This window comes from Panthera tigris, chromosome A1 (genome assembly GCF_018350195.1).
Source record: "Panthera tigris isolate Pti1 chromosome A1, P.tigris_Pti1_mat1.1, whole genome shotgun sequence".
In the NCBI taxonomy this organism is placed as follows: Eukaryota; Metazoa; Chordata; class Mammalia; order Carnivora; family Felidae; genus Panthera; species Panthera tigris.
In genome coordinates, this window is record NC_056660.1 from 135130327 (window position 1) to 135158053 (window position 27727).

Sequence of the window (27727 nt, forward strand, 5' to 3'; positions counted from 1 at the left end):
GTAAGTACTTGAAAGACTTCTGTAAATATTCCAAGGATACAAGAAAGAATTGTTTTCTGATAGGGGGCAAAGTTGTAGGTACTTATGTAGGCAAATATTAAACTACAGGTGTAAAGAAAGAAAAGTATGTGTGTGTGATGGGGGGATATATACATGTTTGCATATATTTTTCTTTCTCAGAGCCACTTCAAAGTAAATTTAAAGAAAAAAAATTTTTTAACATTTATTCCTCTTTGAGAGACAGAGCATGAGTGTGGGAGGGGCAGCAAGAGAGGGAGACAGAATAGGAAGCAGGCTCCAGGCTGTGAGCTGTTGGCACAAAGCCCAACGTGGGGCTTGAACTCACAAACCATGAGATCATGACCTGAGCCGAAGTAGGACACTTAACCAACTGAGCCATCCAGGTACCCCTCAAAGTAAATTTTAGATGTCAAGATATGGTCACCTTAAAATACTAGGTCATGCATCTCCTAAGAATTCAGTCATTTTCCTAAATAACCACAATCTTTATCATGCTAAGACAATTAACAACTTCTATGTGTAATATGCAGTGTGTATTCAAATTTTCTCCATTGTCCCAAAATGTTTTACAAACTTTTTTTTCCAGTTTAGGTTCCAACTAAAATTAATTTGTTTCCATATACATGCCTTTTGTTTTTCAAGGCATGGACATGAACTGTCTAGTCCATTTGTCTTATAGAATGTCCCTCATTTTAGATTTCTTGTCTGATTGTTGTTTTTTTTTTTTGTCTGATTGTTTTTTGATAGTTAAATTCAGGTTATGCATTCCCCAAGAATATAGGTGATTTGTACAACGTATGCATATTGGAGTTAAATATTAGTTGTTACACTACTGAAGATAGTGTGTTTGATCATCCGTTTAAGGTGGTAACCATCTGATACAGTTTTGCGGTAAAGGCGCTGTTCTCTTTAGTTTGATTATTCATTAATATTAACTTTGAAACCTACACCTGACTAGAATGACATGATGTATTACCTAATTGCATTATCCCTTCTATATTATTAGAGATTCTCAAAAGAATAGCTCCACACTCACATCTGTCCCTTTTTGTCTTACTATGGATTAAAAAAAAAAAAAAAAAAAAGCAAAACCTTTGTTATAAACCATTACCATAGTGCTTCTCAAAGTGTCAAACCGAACCAGCAGCATGAACATCACCTGGGCATTTGTTAGAAACATAAATCATAATCATAACTTGGGAGAGACACCAAGCAATCTTTTTTTTTTTTTTTAATTTTTGAAATTCCAGTATAACAGTGTTACGTTAGTTTCAGGTGTACAATGTAGTGATTCAACAATTCTCCACATTACTCAGTGTTCTGCACAGTAACTGTGCTTTTAATCCCCTTCACCTATTTCACCCATCTCCCCATCCACCTAGTAGTCTGTTTTAAACCAGTCCTCCCCATGATTCTCATTCCTGCTCAGATGGAGAACTACTGCATTGTCTTTGTCCCAAATTTGGCCTTGGACACCTGATAGGTTTAAAAGGATGAGATTCAGGTGAGATACTGGAAGACGTCCAGGGTAAAGCCAAAGCACAAGATTGTTTTTGTATAAAACAAATAATGGGGGGTGGGGGTGCCTGGGTGGCTCAGTCTGTTAAGCGACTTACTCTTAATTTCGGGTCAGGACATGATCTTATGGTTCATGGTTTCCAGCCTGGCATCAGGCTCTCTTGCTGTCAGCACGGAGGGCTTCAGATCCTGTCTCCCCCTCTCTCTGCCCTTTCGTCTCTCTCTGCCTCTATCTCTAAATAAGTAAACATAAAAAAGGAAATAAAGAAAGGAAACCATGTTTTTCCAGGAGTTTGTGGGTAGGAGTGGTGAACCTAACGTCGTATTTACATTCCTGTCTTTGCACTCAATGCCGGTAGCTGTTACTTTGATAATGAAGAGGAAGAAAGTAGAGAGCACTGTGTGATCAAGTGTAACTGAGCGGAAACTAGTTATACGAGGGGAATGCTCGGCTCCCTTGTTCAAAGAGGTCTGAGTTGCTGTGCTTGTGCTACAAGGCTAGAGTGTCCCTTACACGACCGACCCTAATGAAAAACTACCAATCAGTGGGGCGTTTTACGTCCCACATTGTCTCCATTAGCCGCTCATTTAGCTGCTCAGCTAAAAAAGCTTGATTGCAAGCTGATAAATCGACAAGGTGGCACTTGGGGGCACAGGACTGTTATAAGAATGAATCTTACGGATAGTGAAATTTCACGCTGCAAGTCTGGGGTTCAAGTATATGCACTGACTCATAGCAGGCTTTAAGTTATCTCTGAACTCTAGCCACTGTTCTCCGCCAAATGAGGGAGTCTGGACACTATGAGCTCAGATGGAAAGTCTACTTAAACAACCTTCCGGTGTTTCCCTTTCCAAGCCCGCGAATGTTAAGGGAGTACCAAGATGGGCTAAAAAAAAAAAAAAAAAACCCAAAAAAACCAAAAAACATATACACACAAAAAAACCCCACAAAACTGTCTCGAAGATCTCCTGTCCCAGAGCCAAGGATGAACGACCATTTATGTCGGAGTTTTCCAGCCTGTTCCTGGGCGCCGGGGTGTGTCCCAAAGGGCTGTAGCCCAACTCCTAGCCCAGCACTCGACACAGCTGATGCTTAAAGTTCAACTTTTCTTATTAGTGATCTGTAATGGTTGCAAATACTAGCCAGGACTAGAGAAACAGAAGTAGCCACGGCAACCAGGGGACGGGACGGAAGGGGTGGAGCCGTGGGGCGGAAGGGGCCGGACGGGAAGCGACGGTCCTCCGGCCCTTTCCGGGAGACAATTTAGTGGCGGGAAGATAGGCCTCTGAGGCTGCATGTTCCCGTCCCAGGCCGTACCTCCCAGCGCCAGTCAGAATGGAGATGCAACCCGGGGAACATGCGGCCACCGAGTCCCCGGACTCCGGAGGCGGGGAAGGCAGGCCACCACAGGTCGCCGGCGCCCAGGAGGCACGTCCCGAGGACCGCCTGACCCTGCTGCTCAGGTTGTTCCCTCTGGCTCGCTCGGCCGCATCCAAGTGGGCGTCGTGGGGGAGAGCTCCATCCTTAGCTCTCAGAGCCCCTAAGGCTGCGAATTCTGACTCGTTCGCTTCGTGGCAGTGTCCTCGAGTCATTCATTTAAACGCCTTAAGCACCGTTCTTAATCTTAGAAGCAGAGGAAGATTACACCTTTCTAGTAGAGATGCAGTGGGGGTTAAATGAGCTACTCAGAGGCAAGCGTTTAGCACAGAGACCAGGGCCCTTAAGGCCTTCGGAGCTGTAATTTCCTCTCCTTTTCTCGTGCACTCACGTCCTGGGCTCCCGATTTTCCAGCGCGTAGTGAGGTGCATCTAAGGCCTCAGCTACTTGAATAAACGTTGTCTTTCCTCTTTGTTTTTATGGTTATGACCCTTTTCAATCTAGAAGCCTCATTTGTTTTATTTCTCTACCAAGAGGATGATTGATGTTTATACGTTTCCACCAAGCAGTTGCTACGGGAAGATGTGATGAGAAAGGATATCAATCCGGTGGGCAAACAATGGCACAGGGCCAAGTCTACTCTACTGCCTGTTCTGGTGTGGCCTCTCAAGCTAGGAATAATGTTTATGTTGGGGCACCCGGGTGGCTCAGTCGGTTAAGCGTCCGACTTCGGCTCAGGTCATGATCTTATCGTTCGTGAGTTCGAGCCCCGCATAGGGTTCTGTGCTGACAGCTGGGATCCTGGAGCCTGCTTCCGATTCTGTGTCTCCCTCTCTCTCTGCCCCTCCCCCGTTCATGCTCTGTCTCTCTGTCTCAAAAATAAATAAACATTAAAAAAATAAAAGAATAATGTTTATGTTTTTAAGTAGTTGGGACAAAAAAAATTCCTGGAGGAAAATTTAAAAACACGTGAAAATTATTTGAAATTCTAATTTCAGTGTCTGTAAGAAAGGGTTTATTGGAACGCAACTTTTCCCGCTACAGGGTATGAGTTGAGTAGCTCCAGCAGAGACCTTATGAATCACAAAGACTAAAATGTTTGTTGTTTGGCCTTTACAGAAAAAAATTTGTTCTAAACCCTAATAAGAGTTTTTTTGTTTTGTTTTGCTTTAACTCCCCAAAGCATTGTAACTGTTTTAGATTTACCACTGCTTTGAAAGGTCTTGGCTACTAAGCCTCACAACCTCTCTTTAAAAATTCCTTCATACCTACAATATAAAATGCTAAAATATTAAACATAAAAGATCGCCTTTTGGGGCGCTTGGGTGGCTCAGTCGGTTGTTAACTCTTGGGGTTTCAGCTCGGGTTATGATCTCATGGTTCTGAGTTCGAATCCTGAATCCGGATTCTGCTTGGGGTTCTCTCTCTCTGCCCCTTCCCTACTTGCTCTCTCTCGCTCTCTCTCAAAAATTGATCAACTTAAAAAAAGAAGAGATCAGGGGCACCTGGGTGGCTTAGTCCGTTATGCGTCCCACTTCAGCTCAGGTCATGATCTGGCGGTTCCTGAGTTCTAGCCCTGCGTGGGGCTCTGTGCTGACAGCTCAGGGCCTGGAGCCTGCTTTGGATTCTGTGTCTCCCTCTCTCTCCGCCCCTCCCCCGCTCATGCTCTGTCTCTCTCTTCTCTCAAAAATAAATAAACATTAGGAAATTAAAAGAAAAAAAATAAGAGATCACCTTTTGTATCTCAGGTAAAAGGAAACTGTTCCTACAGTGTCTTAACTTAAAATGCTAGCCTACCTTCTTAACCTATAAGAAATCATTCTTTTCATTTGGAACTTTAAATCTAAGGAACTTATACCATGGAGATTTAGAAATCTGTCTAATGTTACTTAGCTACTTATGTAGGTCTCAAAGTCACAAAGCAGTTTCAGAATTATGAAACTACCATGTAAATGTAAAACATACTAAGTATAACTTAATAACTAGCTAGCATCTTACCCATAGCTTTTCTACTTATTTTATGTATGATCTTGAATTAACTACAATCATAGGACAACTGAGAAACTATATGAATTATCTATCCAAGGAGTAGTATCTTTGTTATTTTTCTCTGTCTCCTAAAAATGTTACAGTCTGTTTTTAAACTCATTACAGGGTTTGCAGTTTTCACCATTTTGATCTGTTTGTTTGTGTGGCCCATATTTATTTCTCCAGTGTGGCGTATTAAGAATAAATTTAAAAGTCAAACTTTTAACTTTTATTCTTAGATGCTGTTTCCCCACTGGATTCCATTTTGTGTTTTGTGTCTTATTCTGAGGACTTTTTTATTTTTTAAGATTTTAGTTTTTTTTTTTTTAATTTTTTTTTTTTTTAACATTTATTTATTTTTGAGACAGAGAGACAGAGCATGAACGAGGGAGGGGCAGAGAGAGAGGGAGACACAGAATCAGAAGCAGACTCCAGGCTCTGAGCCATCAGCCCAGAGCCTGACGCGGGGCTCGAACTCACAGACCGCGAGATTGTGACCTGAGCCGGAGTCAGGTGCTCAACCAACTGAGCCACCCAGGCGCCCCTAAGATTTTAGTTTTTAAACAATCTCTACACCCAACATGGGGCTTGAACTCACCACCCCAAGATCAAGAGTCCCATGCTCCACCACCTGAGCCAGCCAGGCACCCCATAAGATTTCAGTGTAGTTGACACAGTGTTGCATTAGTTTCAGTTGCACCACTCACTGATTTGAAGTTTGTACATTATGCTGTGTTCACCAGGAGCATAGCTACCATCTGTCCCATTATATCACTATTACAATATCATTGACTGTATTTCTCATGCTCTGCTTTTTATTCCCGGAACATACTCATTCTGTAACTGGAGGCCTGTATCTCCCTCTCCCCTTCACCCATTTTGCCCAACCCCCACCTTCCTCTTCTCTGGCAACCATTAGTTCTCTGTATTTATAGTGTTGATTCTGGTGTTTGTTTATGCATTTTTTTCCTTAGGTTGCATTTATGTGTGGAATTATATGGTATTTATCTTTCTGACTTATTTCATTTAATATAATACCTTCTTGGTCCATTGTGTTGTCTCAAATGGCATGATCTCATACTTTATGGCTGTGTAATATTCCATACTGTGTGTGTGTAGGTATATATATACATACACACATTTTCCTTATCTGTTCATCCACTGATGGACATTTAGGTTGATTCCATGTCTTGGTTATTGTAAATAATGCTGCAGTAAACAGGACTGCACATATCTTTTGGAGTTAGTGTTTTTGTGTTCCTTGGTTAAATACCAAATGGAATTATTGGATCGCTATTTATTTATTTATTTATTTATTTATGAGGGAGTGTGAGCAGGGGAGGGGCAGAGAGAGAGGAGGGAGAGAATCTTAAGCAGGCTCTATGCTCAGCACAGAGCCTGACGTGGGACTTGATCTCATGACCATGAGATCATGACCTGAGCTGAAATCAAGAGGTAGGTGCTTAACAGATTGAGCCACCAGGCCCCCCTCATCATGTGGTATTTCTATTTTTTAATTTTTCCAGGAACTTCCATACTGTTTTCCACAGTGGCTGTACTAATTTACATTCCCACCAACAGCACACGAGGGTCCTCGCCAACACTTGTTTCTTGTCTTTTATTTTAGCCATTCTAAGAGATGTGAGTGATCTCATTGTGGTTATGATTTGTTTCCCTGATGATTAGTCATTTTGAGCATCTTTTCACACGTCTGTTAGCCATCTGTATGTCTTCTTTGGAAAAATGTCTATTCAGGTTGCCTGCCCATTTCTTAATCAGATTGTTCGTGTTTTTGGTATTCAGTTGTGCAACTTTTTTGTATTTTTTTGATATTAACCCCTTATCAGGTATATCATTTGCAAATATCTTTTTCCATTCAAGTAGCTTGTTCTTTTTTTTGATAGTTTCCTTTGCTATGCAAAACTTTGTATTTTGATGTAATCCCAATAGTTTATTTTTTTTAAATGTTTATTTATTTATTTTGAAAAAAGAGAGTGCATGCTTGCTTGCACACGTGCAGGAGGGGTAGAGAGAAGAGAAGAGAGAGAATCACAAGTAGGCTCCTCACTGTCAGCACAGAGCCCAATGTGGGGCTCAGTCTCATGAACTGTTGAGATCATGACCTGAGCCAAAGTCAAGAATCCAACACTCAGTTGACTGAGCCACCCACGTGCCCCAAGTTTATTTTTATGTATGGTGTTAGGAAGAAGTCTAGTTTATTTTGCATGTAGCTGTCCGGTTTTCCCAGCACCATTTATTGAAAAGACTGTCTTTTCCCCATTGCATATTCTTGCTTTCTTTGTCACAGATTAATTATCTGTATACATGTGGGTTTATTTCTGGGGTCTCTCTTCTGTTCCATTGATCTGTTTCTCTGTTTTGTGATAGCACCATACTGCTTTGATCTGTATAGTTTTGTCGTATATCATGATATCTGGAATTGTGAAAGCTCCAGGTTCATTCTTCTTTCTCAGGTTTGTTTTGGCTATTTGAGGTCTTCTGTGGTTCCCTACAAATTTTAGTATTAATTGTTCTAGTTTAATGAAAAATGCTGTTGGTATTTTGGTAGGGATTGCATTGAATCTGTAGATTGCTTTGAGTAGTATGGAATTTTGCAATATTTCAAAACGTTTTTTTAATGTTTATTTTTGAGAAAGAGATAATGTCACCGGGGGAGGGCCAGGGAGAGAGAGTGGGACAGAGGATATGCTCTGTGCTGACAGCAGACTGCCCCATGCAGGGCTCAAACTCATGAACCTTGAGATCATGACCTGAGCCAAAGTCAGATGGTTAACTGACTGTGCCATCCAGGCTCCCCTTGGCAATATTCTTTTAATAGATGAACATGGAATATCTTTACCTTTGTTTGTGCCATCATCAAGTTTCTTTCATCGGTGTTTTATAATTTTCAGAGTACAGGTCTTTCACCTCTTTGGTCAAGTTTATTCCTAGTTATTTTATTCCTTTTGGTGCAGTTGTAAATGGTGTTGTTTTTTAAAAATATCTCTTTCTGTGACATTGTTAGTATATAGAAATGCTACTGATTTCTGGGTATTAATTTTAAATACTGCCTCTTTACTGAATTCATTTATTACTTCCAGTAGGTTTTTTGGTTGAGTCTTCAGGGTTTTCTATGTATAGTATCCTGTTGTCTGCAAATAGTGACAGTTTAACATACTTACCGATATGGATGCCTCATTTCTTTTTCTTGTCTGAGTGCTATGGAGAGGACTTCCAGTACTATGTTGAATAAAGATGGTCAGAGTGGACATCCTCATCTTGTTACCTTAGAGGAAAGCTCTCCGTTTTTCACCATAGAGAATGATATTAGCTGTGGGTTTTTCATGGAAGACTTTTATTATGTTGAGGTATGTTCCCTCTAACTCTAATTTGTTGAGAGTTTTTATCATGAATGAGTTTTTAATTGTGTCAAATGATTTTCCTGCTTCTATTGAGATGATCATATGATTTTTATCCTTTGTATTATAGATGTGTATGACATTTATTGATTGGCAAATATTGAACTACCCTTGCATCCCTAGAATAAATCCCACCTGATCATGGTGAATGATTTTTTAAAAATGTTTATTTATTTATTTTGAGAGAGAGAGAGAGTGTGTGTGTATGAGTGGAGGAGGGGCAGAGAGAGACAGAGAGAGACAGAATCCCAAGTGGGGCTCGAATTCACTGACCATGAAATATGACCTGAGCCAAAACCCATAGTCAGCAACTTAATCAACTGAGCCACCCAGGTGCCCCAGTGAATTTTTTTTTTTTAATTTATTTTTGAGAGAAAGAGAGAGAGAGGGAGGGATGTGGGAGGAACAAAGAGAGAGGGAGACAGAATCCCAGGCAGGCTCTGTGCTCACAGCCTTGAATGCAGGACTTGAACCCATGAACTTAACTGACTGAGCTACCCACGTGCCCCCATGAATGATATTTGTAATGTATCGTTGTATGTGGTTTGCTAATATTTTGTTGAGGATCTTTGCATCTGTGTTTATCAGGGATATATTAGCCTGTAATTCTTTTGTGTGGTGTCCTTTTTTAAAATTTTTTTTTTTTTTTTAGAGAGAGAAATAGAGACAGAGCATAAGCGGGGGAGGGGGAGAGAGAGAGAGAGAGAGAGAGAGAGAGAGAGAGAGAGAGAGAGAGAGAGAGAGAGACACACGCAGAATCCCAAGCAGGCTCCAGGCTCCAAGCCGTCTGCACAGAGCCCCTTGTGGGGCTTGAACCCATGAACCATGAGATCATGACCTGAGACGAAGTTAGATGGCCAACCAACTCAGCCACCCAGGCGCCCTGTGTGTGTGGTGTCTTTATCTTGTTTTGGTATCGGGGTAATGCTGGCCTTGTAGAATGTATTTCAGAGTTTTCCTATCACTTCTATCTTTTTAGAATAGTTTGAGGAGAATAGGTATTAACTCTTCTTTAAATGTATGGTAGAATTCACCTTTGAATCAATGTAGTCCTAGACTTTTACTTTCTAGTGGTTTTTTGATTAGCAATTCAATTTTGTTATTGTAATTAGTCTGTTAAAGCTATTTAATTTCTTCCTTGTTCAGTTTTGGGAAATTGTGTGTTTCTAGGCATTAGTCGTTTCTTATAGATTGTTCAGTTCATTGGCATATAATTTTTCATGGTATACTTTTATAATCCTTTGTATTTCTATGGTGTCAATTGTTACTTTTCTTGATTCTGATATTATTCATTTGGGTCTTTCTCTTTTTTTATTGATGAGTCTGGCTAAGAGTTTTTCAATTTTGTTTATCTTTTCAAAGAACAAGTTCTTGGTCTCATGATTTTCTCTTTTCTGTTTTGTTCAGTTTTTCTTTAGTCTCTATGTCATTTATTTATGGTCTGATCTGTAGTATTTCCTTTCTTCTACTTACCTTGGGTTTTGTTTGTTCTTTTTCTAGTCCCTTTTAGGTGTAAGGTTAGATTGTTTATTTGAGTCTTTTCTTGTTTCTTGAGGTTGGCCTGTATTGCTGTATACTCCCCTCTTAGAAATGTTTTTGCTGTGTCACCAAGAATTTGGGCCATTGTGTTTTCATTTTCATTTGTCTCCATATATTTTTTTATTTTTTCTTTTATTGCTTCACTGACCTACTGGTTGTTTAGTATCATGTTGTTTAACATCTTCGGGTCTGTATTTTTTCCAGTTTTTTTGTATTGTGATTTATTTCTAGTTTCATACCATTGTAGTCAAAAAAGATGCACAATATGATTTGAATCTTCAATTTATTGAGATTTGTTTTTTGACCTTATCTATGATCTCTTCTGGAGTACACTCCATGTGCACTTGAAAAGAATGTGTATTCAATTGTTTTTGAATGGCATGTTCTATATATGTTGTTTTGTCCCTCTGGTCCAACGTGTCATTCATAGGCATTGTCTCCTAATTGATTTTCTGTTTGGATAATGTATCCATTGATGTAAGTGTAGTGTTAAAGTCCCCCTGCCATTATTGTATCACCATCAATTTCTCTTGTTGTGTCTGTTAATATTTCTTTATGTATTTAGGTGCTCCATTGTTGGGTTTGTAGATACTTAAAAATGTTACATCCTCTTGTTGGATTGATTCCTTTCTGATTATGTAATGCCCTTCTTTGTCTCTTGTTACAGTCTTTGCTTTAATGTATTTACGTTTATTTTTATTTGAGAGAAAAGAGAAAGATAGTGTGAGTAGGGAAGGGGCAGAGAGAAGGAGAGAGAAATAATCTCAAGTAGGCTCTGCACTATCAGCTTAGAGCCTGACGTGGGGCTCAAACCCACCAAACAGGGAGGTCATGACCTGAGCTGAAGCCAAGAGATGGAGCATTCAAACAACTGAGCCACCCAGGTGCCCCGAGTCTTTGCTTTAAAGTCTTTTTTGAAGAAGAAAAAAAAAGTCAATTTTGTCTGGTATAAGTATTGCTACCTAGGTTCTTTTGGGGTGAGGGGAGGCTTCCATTTTCATGGTGAATGTTTTGCCATCCCTTCACTCTCGTCTGTATACATCTTTAGGTCTGAGGTGAGTCTCTTTTAAGGCAGGACATAGATAGATCTTGTGTTTTTTTTAATCCATTCTGCCATTCTCTGTCTCTTGATTGAAACATTTAAGCCATTTGCATTGAGAGTAGTTGTTGATAAGTGTGTACTTATTGCCATTTAAAAAAAATTTTTTTTTTTGTTTATTTTGAGGGAGAGAGAGGGAGGGGGGCAGAGTGCAAGCAGGGGAGGGGCAGAGAGAGAAGGAGACACAGAATCCGAAGAAGGCTCCAGGCTCCAGGCTGTCAGCACAGAGCCCGAGGCGGGGCACGAATCCACGAACCACAAGATCATGTCCTGAGCCGCAGTCGGGCGCTCAACAGACTGAGCCACCCAGGCGCCCCTACTTATTGCCATTTGTAAAATGTGTTTTCTGGTGTGGTTTTAATTTTTCTGCAAAAGACCTTTCTTGCTTTCTTTCTTTGTAATCGGTGAGTGTAGTATTTGGCTTCTTTCTCTTTATTTTTTGTGTATCTATCATAGATTTTGGGTTTGTGGCTACCATGAGGTTCCTATATAACATCCAAATAAATAGCAATCCATATTAATTTGATGTTCATTTAAGTTCAAACATATTCTATAAAAAAAACAAAAACAAAACAAAAACCAGGAAACTGTGGAAGAAAAAATATTTTCCCCGTCTCTACCCTTTTTACTGTGTTTTCCACATTTTATATATATCTTGTCATATTTTACATCTTTTCATGTATCGTTTTCTTATATCTTATTTGGCCATTTCTTTTCTACTTAAGGAAGCCCCTTTAACGTTTCTTGTAACACTGGTTTAGTGGTGATAACTTCTTTATTTTTTCTTTTTTGGGAAACCCTATCTCTCCTTCACATCTTAATGATAACCCTGCAAGTTTAGGTTAGTTTTTTCTTTTCAGCACTGTGAATATGTCATGCCACTTGTTTCTGGCCTGCAAAGTTTTTGCTGAAAAATCAGCTGATAGCTTCATAGGTTTTCCTTTATGGGTACTTTTTGTTTTTCTCTTGCTGCTTTTAATTCTCTCTTTATCTTGTTAAAAAATGTTTATTTTGAGAGAGAGAGAGAGAGAGAGAGAGAGAGAAAGAAAGCATGAACGGGGAGGGGCAGAGTGAGAGGGAGAAAGAGAATCTCAAGCAGGCTCTGCGCTGTCAGCACGGAGCCTGACATGGGGCTCAAACTCATGAGCTGTGAGATCATGATTTGAGCTGAAATCAAGAGTTGGACACTTCACTGACTGAGCCACCCAGGCATCCTCTCTTTATCTTTAACCTTTGATATTTTAATTAGTATGTGTCATGGTCTGGACCTCCCTGGGTTCATCTGGTTTGGAATTCTCTGTGCATCTAAACTTCTTTTCTCTTCTGGCTGTTCTCTTTGCATGCTTTCCATCACTGTGTCTTCCAGATCACTGATACATTCTTCTGCATCCTTTAATCTGTTGATGGCCTCTAGTGTGCTTTTTATTTAAGATATTACATTTTTCAACTCTGATTGGTTCCTTTTAGTATTTTCTGTGCCTTTCTTGAAAATCTCACTGAGTTCTTCCTCTCTTTTCTCCAGCCTGGTGAGTATCTTTATGATCATTACTTTAAATTCTTTTTCAGGCATATTGTTTATTTGTTTCATTGAGTTCTTTTTCCTTTTGGAGCATATTCCTCTGTTTCCCCATTTTGCTTGACTTTTTGTGTTTGTTTCTATGGATTAGGCAAATAAGCTACTTCTCCTAAACTTGAAGGAGTGCACTTGTATATGGTGTCCCCAGTGCAGACTGTGTGGTTGGTGACTTTTGCCGGCTGGAGCTGGAGCTGTGTATGCTAGTTTCTCTTCCAAATCGTAGCACGTGTCCATCTCTCTTCCTGCTGTCTTTTTGTTCTCTTTATTGTTGGTTTATTCAGTAGCTGTTCACTCAGCCCTTAGTTCTTCAAGAGGAATAGGGCATTTAATGGATGTAACTTGATGGGGCACCTGGGTGGCTCAGTCAGTTAAGTGTCCAACTTCGGCTCGGGTCATGATCTCACAGTTCGTGAGTTTGAGCCCCGTGTCGGGCTCTGTGCTGACAGCTCGGAGCCTGGAGCCTGCTTCACATTCCGTGTCTCCCTTTCTCTGCCCCTCCCCCATTTATGGTCTGTCTGTCTGTCTGTCTCTCAAAAATAAATATTAAAAAAATTTTTTAAAAATAGATGTAATTTGGTGTGTTCTGTGGAGGAGTTGAGTTCAGTTTTTCTATGTTGTCATCTTGAACCAGAACTCTTTGTGCCCACTTTATTATATTTTTTTTCTTTTTAATTTTTTAACAAACTTTTTAAATATTTATTTATTTTTGAAAGAGAGAAAGAGAGACAGAGTGTGAGCAGGGGATGGGCAGAGAGAGAAGGAGACACAGAATCTGAAACATGCTCCAGGCTTTGAGCTGTCAGCACAGAGCCCAATGCAGGGCTCGAACCCATGAGCTATGAGATCATGACCTGAGCCCAAGTTGAGGTTTAACTGACTGAGCCACCCAGGTGCCCCTATTTTTTACTTAAGTAAGCTTCATGCCCAGCATGGAACCCAACATGGGGTTTGAACTCATGACCCCGAGATCAAGAGTTGGACACTTAACTGACTGAGCCACCCAGGTGCCCCTCTTTAGGCCCACTTTAAATAAATCAGGCAAAACTAGAAGACTTATTGCTGAGTTTATTTACATTCATTAAATGCATAAACTTCTGGAAAAAGATGAGTTGGTTTATCCTATATTAATGAATAAAACCTCAGTAAATATATGACCATCTGGGGCACCTGGCTAGCTCAGTCAATAGAGCATGTGACTCTTGATCTAGCGGTCATGAGTTCAAACTCCATATTGGGAGTAGAGTTTACTTAATTAAAAAAAAAAATACACACACACATATATTACTTTCTCTTCTCTTTATCTGTTTTTAGGCTGAGAGCACAAACTAAACAGCAACTCTTGGAATATAAGTCAATGCTTGATGCGAGTAAGTATTTTCATTTTCAAATAAGATTTTGTGAGCTTGATGATGAATAGTATTCTAGAGAAAAGAATATCAACTTTACAAAAAGTCATTTATTATAGGAACAGGAGTGGCAGCATAATATAGTGGTATACTATGTAAGAAGGCAAAAAACAAGCTTGCCCCAGCCCTCAGGAACTTGTTAGGGGTTCAGGAAATAGATTTTAAAAAGTAAATAACAATGCCAGACAATTAAATTCTGTTGATCAGAGAATTGGGAAATTCCTGTGGGAAGGAGTCCTAGAACTTGCTACCATCAACAGCTTGGAGATTAAATTAGCAGATGAGATGATTGTTAAGCAAGTGATCTAAGATCTATACTTTGAGAAACACTGGAATATAGAGATGAGAGGCAGAAGGGAGATCAGCTTAAAGACATGAATGACAAATTTTCAATTCTAAACATTGAACAAATTTATTTATTTAAAAAAAAATTTTTTTTAACGTTTATTTATTTTTGAGACAGAGACAGAGCATGAACGGGGGAGGGTCAAAGAGAGGGAGACACAGAATCTGAAACAGGCTCCAGGCTCTGAGCTGTCAGCACAGAGCCCGACACAGGGCTCGAACTCACAGACCGCGAGATCATGACCTGAGCCGAAGTCGGCCGCTTAACCGACTGAGCCACTCAGATGCCCCAACATTGAACAAATTTAAAGTTATCTTTTAAAACAATTAATCCAGAAGTCTTAGGGAGCAAGAGATTACTAAAATAATGGTTTAGCTCTCCAGAAGTACTAACCATTCTTGCCACCTGATTTGTAAGCCCTTGGGTCACAAAGATAGGTTTTGGTAAATCTTTCTTTCTCTCTGAAATGGGCTTAAGGAATAAAACCAATTAATACTTTAGGTTGAATCAAGAGTTTTGTTTTTTTGTTTTTTTTTAAATGTTTATTTATTTTTGAAAGAGAGAGAGAGCATGAGCTGGAGGAGGCAGGGGGATGGGCAGAAAGACAGGGAGACAGAATCTGACGTAGGCTCCAGGCTCTGAGCTGTCAGCACTGAGCCTGATGTGGGGCCCGAACCCACGAACCACAAGATCGTGACCTGAGCCAAGTTCAGATGGTTAACCAGCTGAGACACCCGGAGTGCCTGAATCAAGAGTTTTGAAGGGGCACCTGGATGGCTCAGTCATTTAAGCTGCTGACTCTTGATTTCGGCTCAGATCATGATCTCACAGTTTTGTGAGTTCCAGCCCTGCATCGGGATGTCAGCACAGAGCCCATTTGGGATTCTCCCTCTTTATCTCTCTATCTTTCTCTTTCTGCCCCTCTCTCTCTGCCGCTTTCTCTCTATGCCACTCATGCTCTCTCTGTCTCAAATAAATAAACTTTTGAAAAATTTTAAGAAATAAAAAGAATTGTGGAAAACCTGAGGGACCACATAGATACTTACTTCACCTGAATACATGATTGAACTTAGGAACTTTTCAGACTCTGCTCAATTTGTTTTATAGGTCCATAGATCTGAAGGTAGTTCTCGTGTATTGTCTGTCTGATATTCCAGGCTTTCTAAAAATATATTTTTTGTTTATTTATTTTGAGAGAGAGAGAGTGCGAGCAGGGGAGGGGCAGAGAGGGAGAGTGAATCCCAACCAGGCTCTGCATTGTCAGCGCAGAGCCTGGACATGAGGCTCGATCTTATGAACCATGAGGTCATGACCTGAGCCAGAGTCAGACACTTAACTGACTGAGCCACTCTGGCACCCCCTTTAATTGGATTATTAGTGTTATTGGATTTGCATTCTTTGTTTATAAATGCAGGTTTTCTTTTCATGTATCTACCTATACATATAGATTTATATGTAGGAATCTCTGTATCTATGTATATAACTAGCAAGTATTTTCTCCCAGTTTGTTGCTTGCCTTGTTTTTTAACTATCTTTTGAGGAACCAAAGGCATTAATTTGATGCAGTGCTTTTTATCAAGTTATTTGGTCTTTTGTGGTGTATGATTTTAAGTCCTAAGAATCTGTGACCACTCCAAGGTCATAAAGATTTTCTCCTTTGTTTTGTTCTATGAGGCTTTGGGTTTTAGATTTAACATTCAGTTCTGTGGTCCTTTTTGAGTTAATTTTTTTGTATGGTGTGAGCTAAGAATCAAGATTCATTTTGTTTTTTTCCCCTACAGAAATCTAGTTTTTCTAGCCCCGTTTGTTCAAAGACTTTCCTTTCTCCATTATTTATGTGTAGGTTTATTTTGGGTTTATTTTCTCTGTTCCCTTGAGGTATTTGTCTATGCTTACAATAATGCCACAGTATCTTCATTACTGTTGCTTTATAGTAAATCTTGATATCACTACTGTAAGACTTCTAGTGTTGTTCTTCTTTATCAATATTGGTTTGACTATTCTAGGTCCTTTGTGTTTCTCTATGCATTTAAAAAAATTGTTTTTATTTATTTTTGAAAGAGAGACAGAGTGGAAGCAGGGGAGGAGCAGAGAGAGAGGTAGACACAGAATCCGAAGCAGGCTCCAGGCTCCAGGCTCCAAGCTGTCAGCACAGAGCCCGACGTGGGGCTTGAACTCACAAACCATGAGATCATGACCTGAGCTGAAGTTGGAGGCTCAACCGACAGAGCCACCCAGGCGCCCTCCTATATGCATTTTAAAATCAGCTTGTCATTTTCTTTCTTTGTTTTTTTTAAAGTTTATTTGTTTTGCGAGAAAAAGAGAGATTGTGAGCTGGGGAGGGGCAGAGACAGGGATAAAGAGAGAATCCCAAGCAGACTCCAAACTGTTAGTGCAGAGCCTGATGCATTCTGAACCAAGCCAAAACCAAGAGTCAGATGCTTAACCAACTGAACCACCCAGGCATCCCCAGCTTAACAATTTCTACAGAAAAAAAAAAAAGTATTAGAATTTTGTTTGGGATTTGATTGGGCTCTATAGATCATACTGGGGAAATTGTATTAGCTGTATTGATTCTTCTAATACCTATACATAATGTATCTTTTCATTATTTTAAAGTGTTCATTGTAGAGCTCATGTACATATTTTGATAAATTTATCCTTAAATATTTCATGTTTTTGAAAAAAATTTTGCAACGTAATTTTATCTTTTAATTTCTAGTTGTTTGTTGCTAACAGATAGACATAGAGATGATTTTTTTGATATTGCATTGCTCATGTTAATATTTTACTCCTTTTTTTTCTCCATTATTCTAAAACCGGCCTCTTCCATATGGTAACCGCTAGTCCATGTGACTATTGAGCACTTGAAATGTGATTAGTCCTTGGGAGGAGCTATAAATGTAAAATATAGAAAAAAAATTGTAAAATATTTCATTAGTAATTTTAAATTAATTACATGTTGAAATGCTAATATTTTAGACCTATTGGGTTTAAATAAGTTATACTGAAATATTTTTACTTGATTTATAACATGGAAATGAGAAATTTAAAATTAAATTTAGGGAAATTGGGAGGGTGGTAAATAAGTTTTTGGGGGGCACCTGGGTGGCTCAGTCAGTTAAGCATCTGACTCTTGATCTCAAATTAGGTCCTGATCTCAGGGTCATGAGTTCAAGCTTCATGTTCATGAGTTCAAGTCCATGCCCAGCGTGGAGCCTACTTCTTTTTTTTTTAATTTTTATTTATTTTTTAAATTTACATCCAAGTTAGCATATAGTGCAACAATGATTTCAGGAGTAGATTCTTTAATGCTCCTTACCTATTTAGGCCATCGCCCCCTTCCCAAAACCCCTCCAGTAACCCTCTGTTCTCCATGTTTAAGAGTCTCTTATGTTTGTGTCCTCCTCCCTGTTTTTTATTATTTTTGATTCCCTTCCCTTATGGTCATCTGTTTTGTATCTTAAAATCCTCATATGAGTGAAGTCATACGATATTTTTCTTTCTTTCTTTGACTAATTTCTTCAGTATTATACCCTCTAGTTCCATCCACCTACTTGAGAATGTCAAGATTTCATTCTTTTTGATTGCCAAGTAATACTCCATTGTATGTATGTGTATATATACATGTATATATGTATGCCACATCTTCTTTATCCATTCATCCATCGATGGACATTGGGCTCTTTCCATACTTTTGTTATTGTTGATAGCTCTGCTATAAACATTAGGGTGCATGTGCCCCTTCGAAACAGCATACCTGTATCCCTTGGATAAATACCTGTGAGTTGTATGGTAGTTCTATTTTAGCATGGAGCCTACTTTTAAAAAAAAATTAAATGTTTGGTTCGAGTCTCTGGCTTCCATTATATTTCTATTGGACAGCACTTTTCTTGAAGAAGAAGAAGGGAGAGGGGCAGAGGGAGAGAGAGAGAGAATCTTTTTGTTTGTTCATTTGTTTAGAGAGAATGCAAGCAGAGGAGTGGGGCAGAGAGAGAGAAAATCCCAAGCAGGCTCCATGCTCAAGGTGGATGGAGCTCAATGCAGGGTTTGATCCCAGACCCTGGGATCATGAATTGAGCCTAAATCAAGAGTCAGATGCTTAACCAACTGAACCACCAGATGTCCCTGGACAGCACTCTTCTAAACTGTTACTAACTTCAAAAAAATTATTTATTTGTAGGTGAAGAAAAAACTCCAGAACAAATCATGCAAGATAAGCAAATTGAAGCGTATGTCATATTTTTAAATTGTGTGTGTGTGTGTTTTTAATTTTTATTTATTTATTTTGAGAGAGAGGGAGAGTGCAAGCAGGGGAGGGGCAGAGAGAGTGAAAGGGAGAGAGAGAGAATTCCACGCAGGCTCCATGCTATCAGCATGGAGCCTGATGTGGGACTGGATCCCGTAACCTGTGAGATCAGGACCTGAGCTGAAACCAAGAGTTGGAGGCTTAACCGACGGAGCTACCCAGGTGCCCCTCAATTTTGTGTTTTTTACTAAGATTTGATACTATTACCCATCTTACACCATTGTCTTCTTTTTCCTTTTCTTTATTTTTCCAAGTAATTTTTCATGCATGTACTGAGAAGTTGTTGATATACGGTATGTTCTTACGTTACATGAGTGATCCCATTAGCACTTTTGGCATTCCCCCTTTACAACATAATTAGTAAAGTATCTCAGAGGTATCTGTTTATCAAATCTATAAATGCATCAATGTGGGGGTCTGTAGAATATTTTTATCAAGAGAGAGTCATTTTACTTTTTAAAAGGTTTGCTTTATATATTTATTCTAATGGGGAATTTTTTTTTATATTGCTGAAATTCTTTTGTTCATGCTTCTTTGATAGTAAAATTGAAGACCTGGAAAATGAAATTGAAGAGGTGAAAACTGCTTTTGAAATAAAAAGGCTTGCATTACACAGGTAATTATTAAATTTTTGGTATAAACATCGTGAACTGAATGCAAAATCGGTATGATTTGAGGTAGAGTTAATATTTTAACTAGTCTAAATGATTAATCAAGTGAAATGATCATCAGATAACGGTCACACAAATTTTGAGCCCTGAGAGAAAAGTTAACATCATTCATTAATACCTTCATTAGAAGTAGTTATATAAGATTCAGTTAATAAGGAAATATCAGACAAGGAAGTAGAAGGGTGAGCTTAAATCCCATTCAATGTTTCAAAGGATTATTAGATTCCATTACTGCGGTTAACTATTAGTCAAGTAAAAGAATTGTCATCAAGTTTAAATAAATAAATATATATAATTTTTTTTTAATGTTTATTTTTTTGAGAGAAAGAACATGAGTGGGGTAGGGCAGAGAATAGACTGAGAATCCCAAGCAGCGCCTCTGACAGCACAGAGCCTGAAGTGGGGCTCAAACTCACAAACTGTGAGATCATGACCTGAGCCAAAAATCAAGAGTTGGATGCTTAACCGAGCCACCCAGGCGCTCCTAAATATATTTTTCATATAGGTTTTGCCTGTCTGTTTTAAAATTCATTCAACAAATATTTGAGTGCTTACTATGTCTTAAGCTTTATAGTAGGTGTTGGTATACAGCTATGAATAAGGTAAATAAGCTATCTTATAGATTTGTGATCTGAATTAATAATTCCACTTAAATGAATGACTTTAAATTGTTTCCTTGTATTTGTGGCCTTCCCAGATGAATTTCTTATACATTTAATTTAAAAGTAGTTAAAGTCCTCTTAATCATTTCCAGCAGTGAACATTTTTCCCTCTTCTCAAGCTGGCTCATTGTATAGATAATATATATATATTTTTTTTTTTTTTTTTAATTAATTAATTAATTTTAAGTAAGCTCTATGCCCTACATGGGACTTGCATTCATGACCCCAATTCAGGAGTGCATACTCTGCCCACTGAGCCAGCCATGTGCCCTAGATCATATTTTTCAAGATGACTTCAGAACTATTAAGAGATCTTATTTTAATGAGTCAAATTTTTTTGTGTGACATACGTGAGGAAATGACCTAAATATTGCTAAGTTGATTGCATTTTCATTATTATTTATTGATTAACTGTTTGAATTTAAAAATAATTTATGGAGTTTGTTTGTATATAGGTGTATTTTAAAGTTTACGTTCAAGTATGGCTTTATATTCCCTTTCTCCATTTCAGGCATGTGCTAATCTCTGTAGTGTGTTAATGCTTAATGCTTCCTGCTGGCCCTTTGCCAAGGTGAATGGCTGGGAGAGCAAACCTCAGGCTGATTTCAAGTGTCATCAGCCCCTCAGCATAGTAGTGCACAGCCCTAGCCATCTTGTCATTTTCATTTCTGTAACTTATTTGTCAAAGTATTTCCCTTACAGTAGTGTTTTAAAAACTACTTTGGCTTAGGTTACATTTAAAGGAAATCAATCTTTAACTTGTAATATTTAATTTTTTTCTTTTCAATGTACCACAAATGTTATCCATGTTTTATAATGCAAGCTTTTTTCCCTTGCATTATAGGATGCAACTTTCGGCTGCACTTAAAAAAAACCTGGAGAAAATTAACCCCCAGACTAGGTACGTTTGTTTTTTCTTCTGGATTTGTTAAGGATGAGAATAAGAAGGGACATTGGCATAATGTCTTTATTTTTGTGGAAAAAAAAATTTTTTAATGATTTTATTTATTTTTGAAGGAGAGAAAGAGAGTGACAGCATGAGCAGGAGGGGCATGGTGCAGAGAGAGAGAGGGAGGCAGAGGATCCAACTCGGGCTCTGTGCTGACAGCAGACAGCCCAATGTGGGGCTCAAACTCACAAACGATGACCTGAGCTGAAGTTGGTTGCTTAACTGACTGAGCCACCTAGGCACCCCAGTTTTGTGGACATTTTTTAATTTACCATCAATGCCAACCACCTATATCTGAGGAATAAGAAAAGTGATGGAAGTTTTGTGCACCCTCTTCAGCATTATACTTTTTATAGTCCTGCCAATATTTTGTTTGTATTGCAGCCCTAAGAAGCAATGGAGATTTTTAGCCAGAAAATCTGAAAATTTGAAGGAAGGTTTTGAAAGTTTATTTTTGTTCAGTGTTTACTGTAAAACAGGAACAGGGTTAATGTCATTTAATCCAGTAACCCGATGAGATAGGAATTATATGCCTCATTTTTCATTGGCAGAAATGAGTTTGTATGTGTTAAACTATTTGCGAAGGAATATAAAATAAAAACTTTGGCGGTCACGGTTCTCTATGATCTTGTCCTATGTGTCTGGTCTTAGAGGCCTTACCTGTTCTAAAAATCTTGTGATAAAAGATCCCCTACCATTAGCACCATAAAAGTGCTGGATGCATTTGAGCACTTCCCCTTTTTGGGTGTCTTAGTTCAGACTGGTAATGCATTCTCCCATATTCCCTTTAACTCCAGGATTCCATAAATCCTAAAATCTGAATTTAGGCCCTCCTTGAAAGGAGAGCTTTAAACATTCTTGAGTTAAAGAGATACAGGACATATTGACACCCAAAGAGGACAGAAAGACCAAGTAGGCTGTGATAGTGCCTTTAGCATGTTTTGAAGTTTACAAACCAGTATAGCTATAATTAGTAGAAAATGAGCTTAGCTTTCCCAGGTCTCTGCAAAGATTCCCATTTTCAGCCTCCCTAACAAACTCCTTCTGCAGTGTTCTCAAATGCCTGGCTGTTTATCAGAACAGTTAGTATTATCACAGAGATCACATTCCCGGTCCCATTCCAAACCTTTTGACTCAGTCTCTGAAGATAAATGAGGGTGGTGGGGGTGATCTGGTGATCCACAAAGGACTGTGGCACTTTGAAGTATAAGAACCATTGTTCTTACCCAGTCTTACATTACACCCTTTGGCTCCAGCCATACCAAACTAGTTGATCTAGGTAATTATTTCATGTCCTTTAAGATTCCAGGGTTTCCCTTGTTGTACTCTGTGCTTAACTCTCAGCAGTTCATATTTATTACTGGTTGTAATGGCACCGTGCTATAGTTGTGGATTTATTTATCTCTTTCAACAGATTTTTTTCCTCTTTGTGTTTTATTCTACTTTACATTCCTGGTGCCTAACACAGGTTTTTGTTGAAGACATCAGGGTAAAAACACAGCTTATTCAGTGAAATTATTCTTGTTGATGCTATAATGATAGATACATGTCTTTATACATTTGTCAAATCCATAGAATGTATAGTACCAAGAGTGAACCATAATGTAAACTGTGCTTTGGATGATAATGATGTGTTAAATGTAGATTCATTTGTGATGAACAGATCTTTCTTTATCCTGGGGGATGTTGATAGTCAAGGAGGCTGTGCTTGTGTCATTGCAGGGGCATATGGGTCCCTTCCTTCAGTTTTGCTATCAGCCTAAAACTGCTCTAAAAAATAAAATGTATTTTTTTAAAGCAGCTTATTAGCAAGTTATTAGGGCTTTTTCTCCAAAATAGATTTTTAGAAACATTCATACATGCTTAAATTTCATATTTTTTTGTCTGTGATTACAGATTTTTCTAGGGAAATGCATCTCTAATTTTATTGTTTTTATTATTTTTTTTTGCATCTGTAATTTTTTTTAGTTTATTTATTTTGAGAGAGAGTGAGTAGTGGGGGGTTGCTGTGGGGGGGGTGGGGGGCATGGCTAGGGAGGCCCTGGGAGGAGGAGGGACAGAGGGGTAGAGAGAGAGAGGGAGGGAGGAAGGGAGGGGGAAAATCCCAAGCAGGCTCCAAACCCAGCATGGAACCCGACATGGGGCTCAAACCCATGAACTACGGGATCATGACCTGAGCCAAAATCAAGAGTTGGACACCTGGCCCAACTGAGCCACCCAGGCGCCCCTGCATCTTTATTTTTAAATACAAATTTAGTTTACATCAAACTTTCCCAGGTTTATTTTGTTAAATGATGACTTTCTATTAAAGTATACAGTAAATTTCATGAAAGGAAATACATAGTAATCGATGTGTGTTCATTAATGAGATTTTTTTTATTTTTAATTAAGGTTAACAAGTCATATTTTTTATTCCTTTTCAGTGTGCTCATGGATAACATGAAACACATATTAAAGCTAAACAAATTAATCATGAAGTCACAGCAGGTAACTGCACTTTGGGCTCTTTACACATTCTCATGATTTCAGTAACTTGATGCTGGCAACTCTATTGTGTATCATTATATAGGATTTCCCAGAGGTTACTGGTATGATTGGAATTCACAGTCCTTAAGTTTCCTCTTTTTCATAACTCAGTTATTTCTGACATTGTGGCTAATTATCTACTTGTAATTTAAGCTACTGTCCTTTGTCTCTTTTTTGTATGGAAATAAAGGGATAGAGAGCTAGATAGAGGTTTGGAAAAGGAGAACTAATAGATAAAATTCAATGATGTAAGTGTTACAGGTTTGTTCTTAGGTAATGTGCCTTAATCTTTATTTCTAATAACAGGAATCTTGGGATTTGGAGGAAAAACTGCTTGATGTTAGAAAGAAGAGATTACGTATGTAGAACAGTCTGTTTTGGCTTTCGTTTTGTTTTCTTGTAGAAAACATTTTCACTTACTATGGAGATTGATAAGGCCAGTTATCTCAGCCATTGAGAAATTTCTTAGCTTTCAAACTTTCTCATAATTTTACACATGGCATTTTTTTTAAAAAAATTTTTAGTTTACTTTTGAGAAAGAGAGAGCGCGTGCAAGTCCGGGAGAGAGGGGCAGAAAAGAGATGGAGTCAGAGAATCCAAAGCAGGCTCTAGGCTCTGATCTGTCCCCTGCGGAACTCGACATGGGGCTCGAACTCAGGAACCTCGAGACCATGACCTGCCCTGAAGTTGGACGCTCAACCAATTGAGCCACTCAGGTGCCCCTACACATGGCATTTTTAAAAGTAGTAGTCAGGGGCATCTGGGTGGCTCAGTTGGTTAAGCATCTGACTCTTGGTCATGATCTCAGGTCATGATCTCACAGTTTCATGAGTTCAAGCCCTGTCTCGGGCTCTGTACTGACAGTACAGAGCCTGCTTGGGATTCTCTCTCTCTCTCTCTCTCTCTCTCTCTCTCTCTCTCTCTCTCTCCCTCTCTCCCTCTCTCCCTACTTCACACCGTATCTCTCAAAATAAATAAATTGAAATAAGCTTAAAAAATAAATAAATAAAAGTAGTATTAAAGTGTATTTAGCTTGATTTTTTTTTTTTGTTTTAGACCATTAAATCACAAAAGTAATACATTCTCAGGGGAAAAAAAATGATACAGAAAAGTATAGTGTGAAATTCATAACCTCCTTCCTATGTGACCACAGTTAAGCATATATCATTCCAGCATTTTTCCCTGCTCATATAAACATATTAATATGTACATAATTTTTTAATATACATATACATTATTTTAAATGATCGGTTGATATATATGATTCTACAGCTTTTTAACTTAATGAACATGAATGAGATGGCTTTTTGTATTAAAGTTATTGAAATGTTTATTTCAAAGGTAATACACATTTTCAGTAGAATTTAGAAACAGAAAAGTATACTTAGGAAAAGTAAACTATCAAGAGATAATCATCTTCAGCGCTTATTTCTTATCAAAGTTGGCCTCATTTTATTCTATGTTGTAAACTGCCTTTTTCATTTAATAGTATAGGCATAATTTATTTTTAAATATCACACAAATTTGCCTGTTTGTAAGTAATCTCAGGGTCAGAAGTAGTCTTGGTCAACTGATCTAATCATCCTTTGGATGTTTAATGTTTTTTCCATTGATCCCAACCTACTTTTGATCCATTAATGTCAAGGAACCAAGCTCCTGGGACACACCCATTTATGTTTTCAAATCGCTTAATTCTTAGAACATTTCAGGAACTACACTAAAAGGTTGCTGATATTTTTATCTCTGGAGAAGAGAATCTTTTCGGTGAAAATTTGTCTTGTTGATATGTCATTTATGTAAATAAAGGAGGAAAAAATATTTCCTTATGTATATCTCTGTCTATTCTTTTGGCAGCCCAGTATAAGTCCACTTAACATGATTCCCCTTCAAATATATGTAGACAGCCATCATTGTCATACGTACATACATACTGTGAACATTTCATGGAGGACATTGCTAAGTGTAAAATTAAAATATTGGTATTTTGTACCACAGAAGTCATTTTCAGATCAAAATGGAACTGCACCCTAAAATGATGCTTATTACATATTTTCTCTTGACTGAAATGGACAGGAACTGTTCTGCTTCACAGTTTTTCCAGGATTCTTGTTTGTAGTTGTTATATGTAGTGTTTTTTTGTTTTTATTTTTAACCTAATAGAATTAAAACAAGCTTCAGAAAGTAAGCTTTTAGAAATACAGACTGAAAAGAACAAACAGAAAGATGATTTGGCTATTATGGAAAATTCAGACAAGATAAAGACCGTACAACAAAACCTACAGACGGAAATACAAGTTACTACAGTGATTCAACATGTGTTCCAGGTAACATTTATATAAATTAGGAAAGGAGGTAAAGAACTTTTTAAAAATGATTGTTTCTCTTATTTTCAGATTTGCTTTCAGTTAGTCTTTGACCCTGAAAAAATCATGAATTTAATACTATATACTAGTCTGCTTACATATATTTGGAATTTATGTGTATTTAATATTTAATGCTTTGACTTTTTTATTATGTTTAATCTTAGGCATTTATAAGTGGAATGATTTTAGCAGCTCCTTGAAGGCAGAATGGTATAATGGTGGAGACCATTAGACTTGAACTAGGGAGAATGGGGAAAACATGGATGGGGGTGATGGGAATCTAGAATTACAATTCTGACTGCAGCTTAATAGTTCTGGACCTTGAACAAATTATTTAAGGTTTTTTAAACATCAGTTTCCCTGTTTAGAAAGAGAGGTTGTGAAAACTGAAGAAGATAATTCATGTTAATCTGTTTAATATAATGTCTGGCCAAACTAAATTCTCAATAAGTGTTGGTAGTTATTATCATGTCACCTATTAAAAACTTTTTTCACCTTTTAAATTTTATGTGTTCCTTTATTAACTGCCTATTATGTGTCAAAGCAAATGCTTATTATGTGTAAAGCATATCCTTGTAGAATATGAGTTCTTGTATCTGACCATAAGAAATTTGTCCTCAGGTCTTAAACCTACGTTTTAGTAACAGTGGGTTACTTGATTAGAAGTTAAGGAAGTCCCCTAGGCTATCCTCAAGTGGAGGATTGTATTATAAGGACAGGATTATTTTAATTTTTTTGGGTACATGTTCCTTCCTACTACTTTGAGTCTTCTGTTATTTTGCTTTTCTTAAGTTTTATTCATATACTCTTAATTAAGTCTTATTTAATGAAATCATTGCTTTGTTAAGCAGAACATAGTTGTGGCTACCTTAGGAGCTCCCTTCCCTAATGGGTTTACTTCTATTTGAATGCTTACTTCCACTTGCCTTTGTAATTTAATTGGATTTATAAACACTAGCCCAAGAGCAAGAAAATACTATAGACAGACCAAATTTTATAATTTTGTACAAAACAATATAACATTTATATTCTAAAATCTGTTTTAACAGGATTTCAATTAGTAACTTGCTATCATTGAGCCATAGTTTTAAAATAATAAATAGGGCATAACAGTTTATGCTTAAGCTGTTTTTCACTGTAGAAGTGCAAAATGACTCTGAATCGGAGCTGCAGTCTTTTTCCTTTCATCTAGAATACCATTGTAAAACTCCTTAGCAGGTAAAAACTATCCACAAAACTGATGAAGCAGAAAAAATTGTTATAAACATTGTAAATATTCCTTAGCATTATGGGGATCAAGGCCGAAGTCTTACTGAAAGTGGAAATGAATATACAAGAATGTACTTTTTTCATAGAGTAAATGCTGACACCTAGTTTGGTAAATATTTCAAAACATCATTGAAAGCGGATTTTTAAAAATCTTGTTAAATTTTTAAAAGTACTTAAAAGTTTAATGTAAAAATTTTCTTCTTTTTTTTTTTTTTAATTACAGAACCTCATTTTAGGAAGTAAAGCCAACTGGGCAGAGGATTCTGCCTTTAAGGAAATTGTTCTACAGCTTGAGAAGAATCTCACCATGATCAAATAAGAATTTCTGTTTTATTATTTTTTGTTTCCATCTTTCATATATCATTTAAATAGCATATTTCAAGTAATTTTTGTTAGTGTTTTTGGAACTATTCTAATATTGCAAATTTTTTGTAACTTAACACTATAACACGGAATCTATTGTTTTAAATATGATAATTAAAGTGACTGGCATACTCCAAAAGAATCTGAAGATTTTAGTCTTGCAAAGTTCCCTCCCAAAAAACATCTAATCTAGCTTTCCACTGAATGTAGACATTTTTTTACAACATTCCTGGCAATCCCAACTTTCATTTGGAATTAATTTCTTTCTTTTTTTCTTTCTTTCTT

At 37.8% G+C, this 27727-nt stretch overlaps 1 protein-coding gene across 1 annotated transcript; it reads left to right on the plus strand.

The window, feature by feature from the left end:
• Positions 1–2778: 2778 nt before the first annotated feature.
• Positions 2779–27727, plus strand: CENPH (centromere protein H). The gene is made up of 9 exons (XM_007079882.3): positions 2779–3003; positions 13890–13945; positions 18514–18562; positions 19181–19255; positions 20817–20873; positions 23345–23408; positions 23754–23805; positions 25608–25771; positions 27303–27727. Exons 1-9 carry the CDS (start codon positions 2876–2878, stop codon positions 27396–27398), a joined length of 741 nt encoding a protein of 246 aa, XP_007079944.1. The 5' UTR covers positions 2779–2875; the 3' UTR covers positions 27399–27727.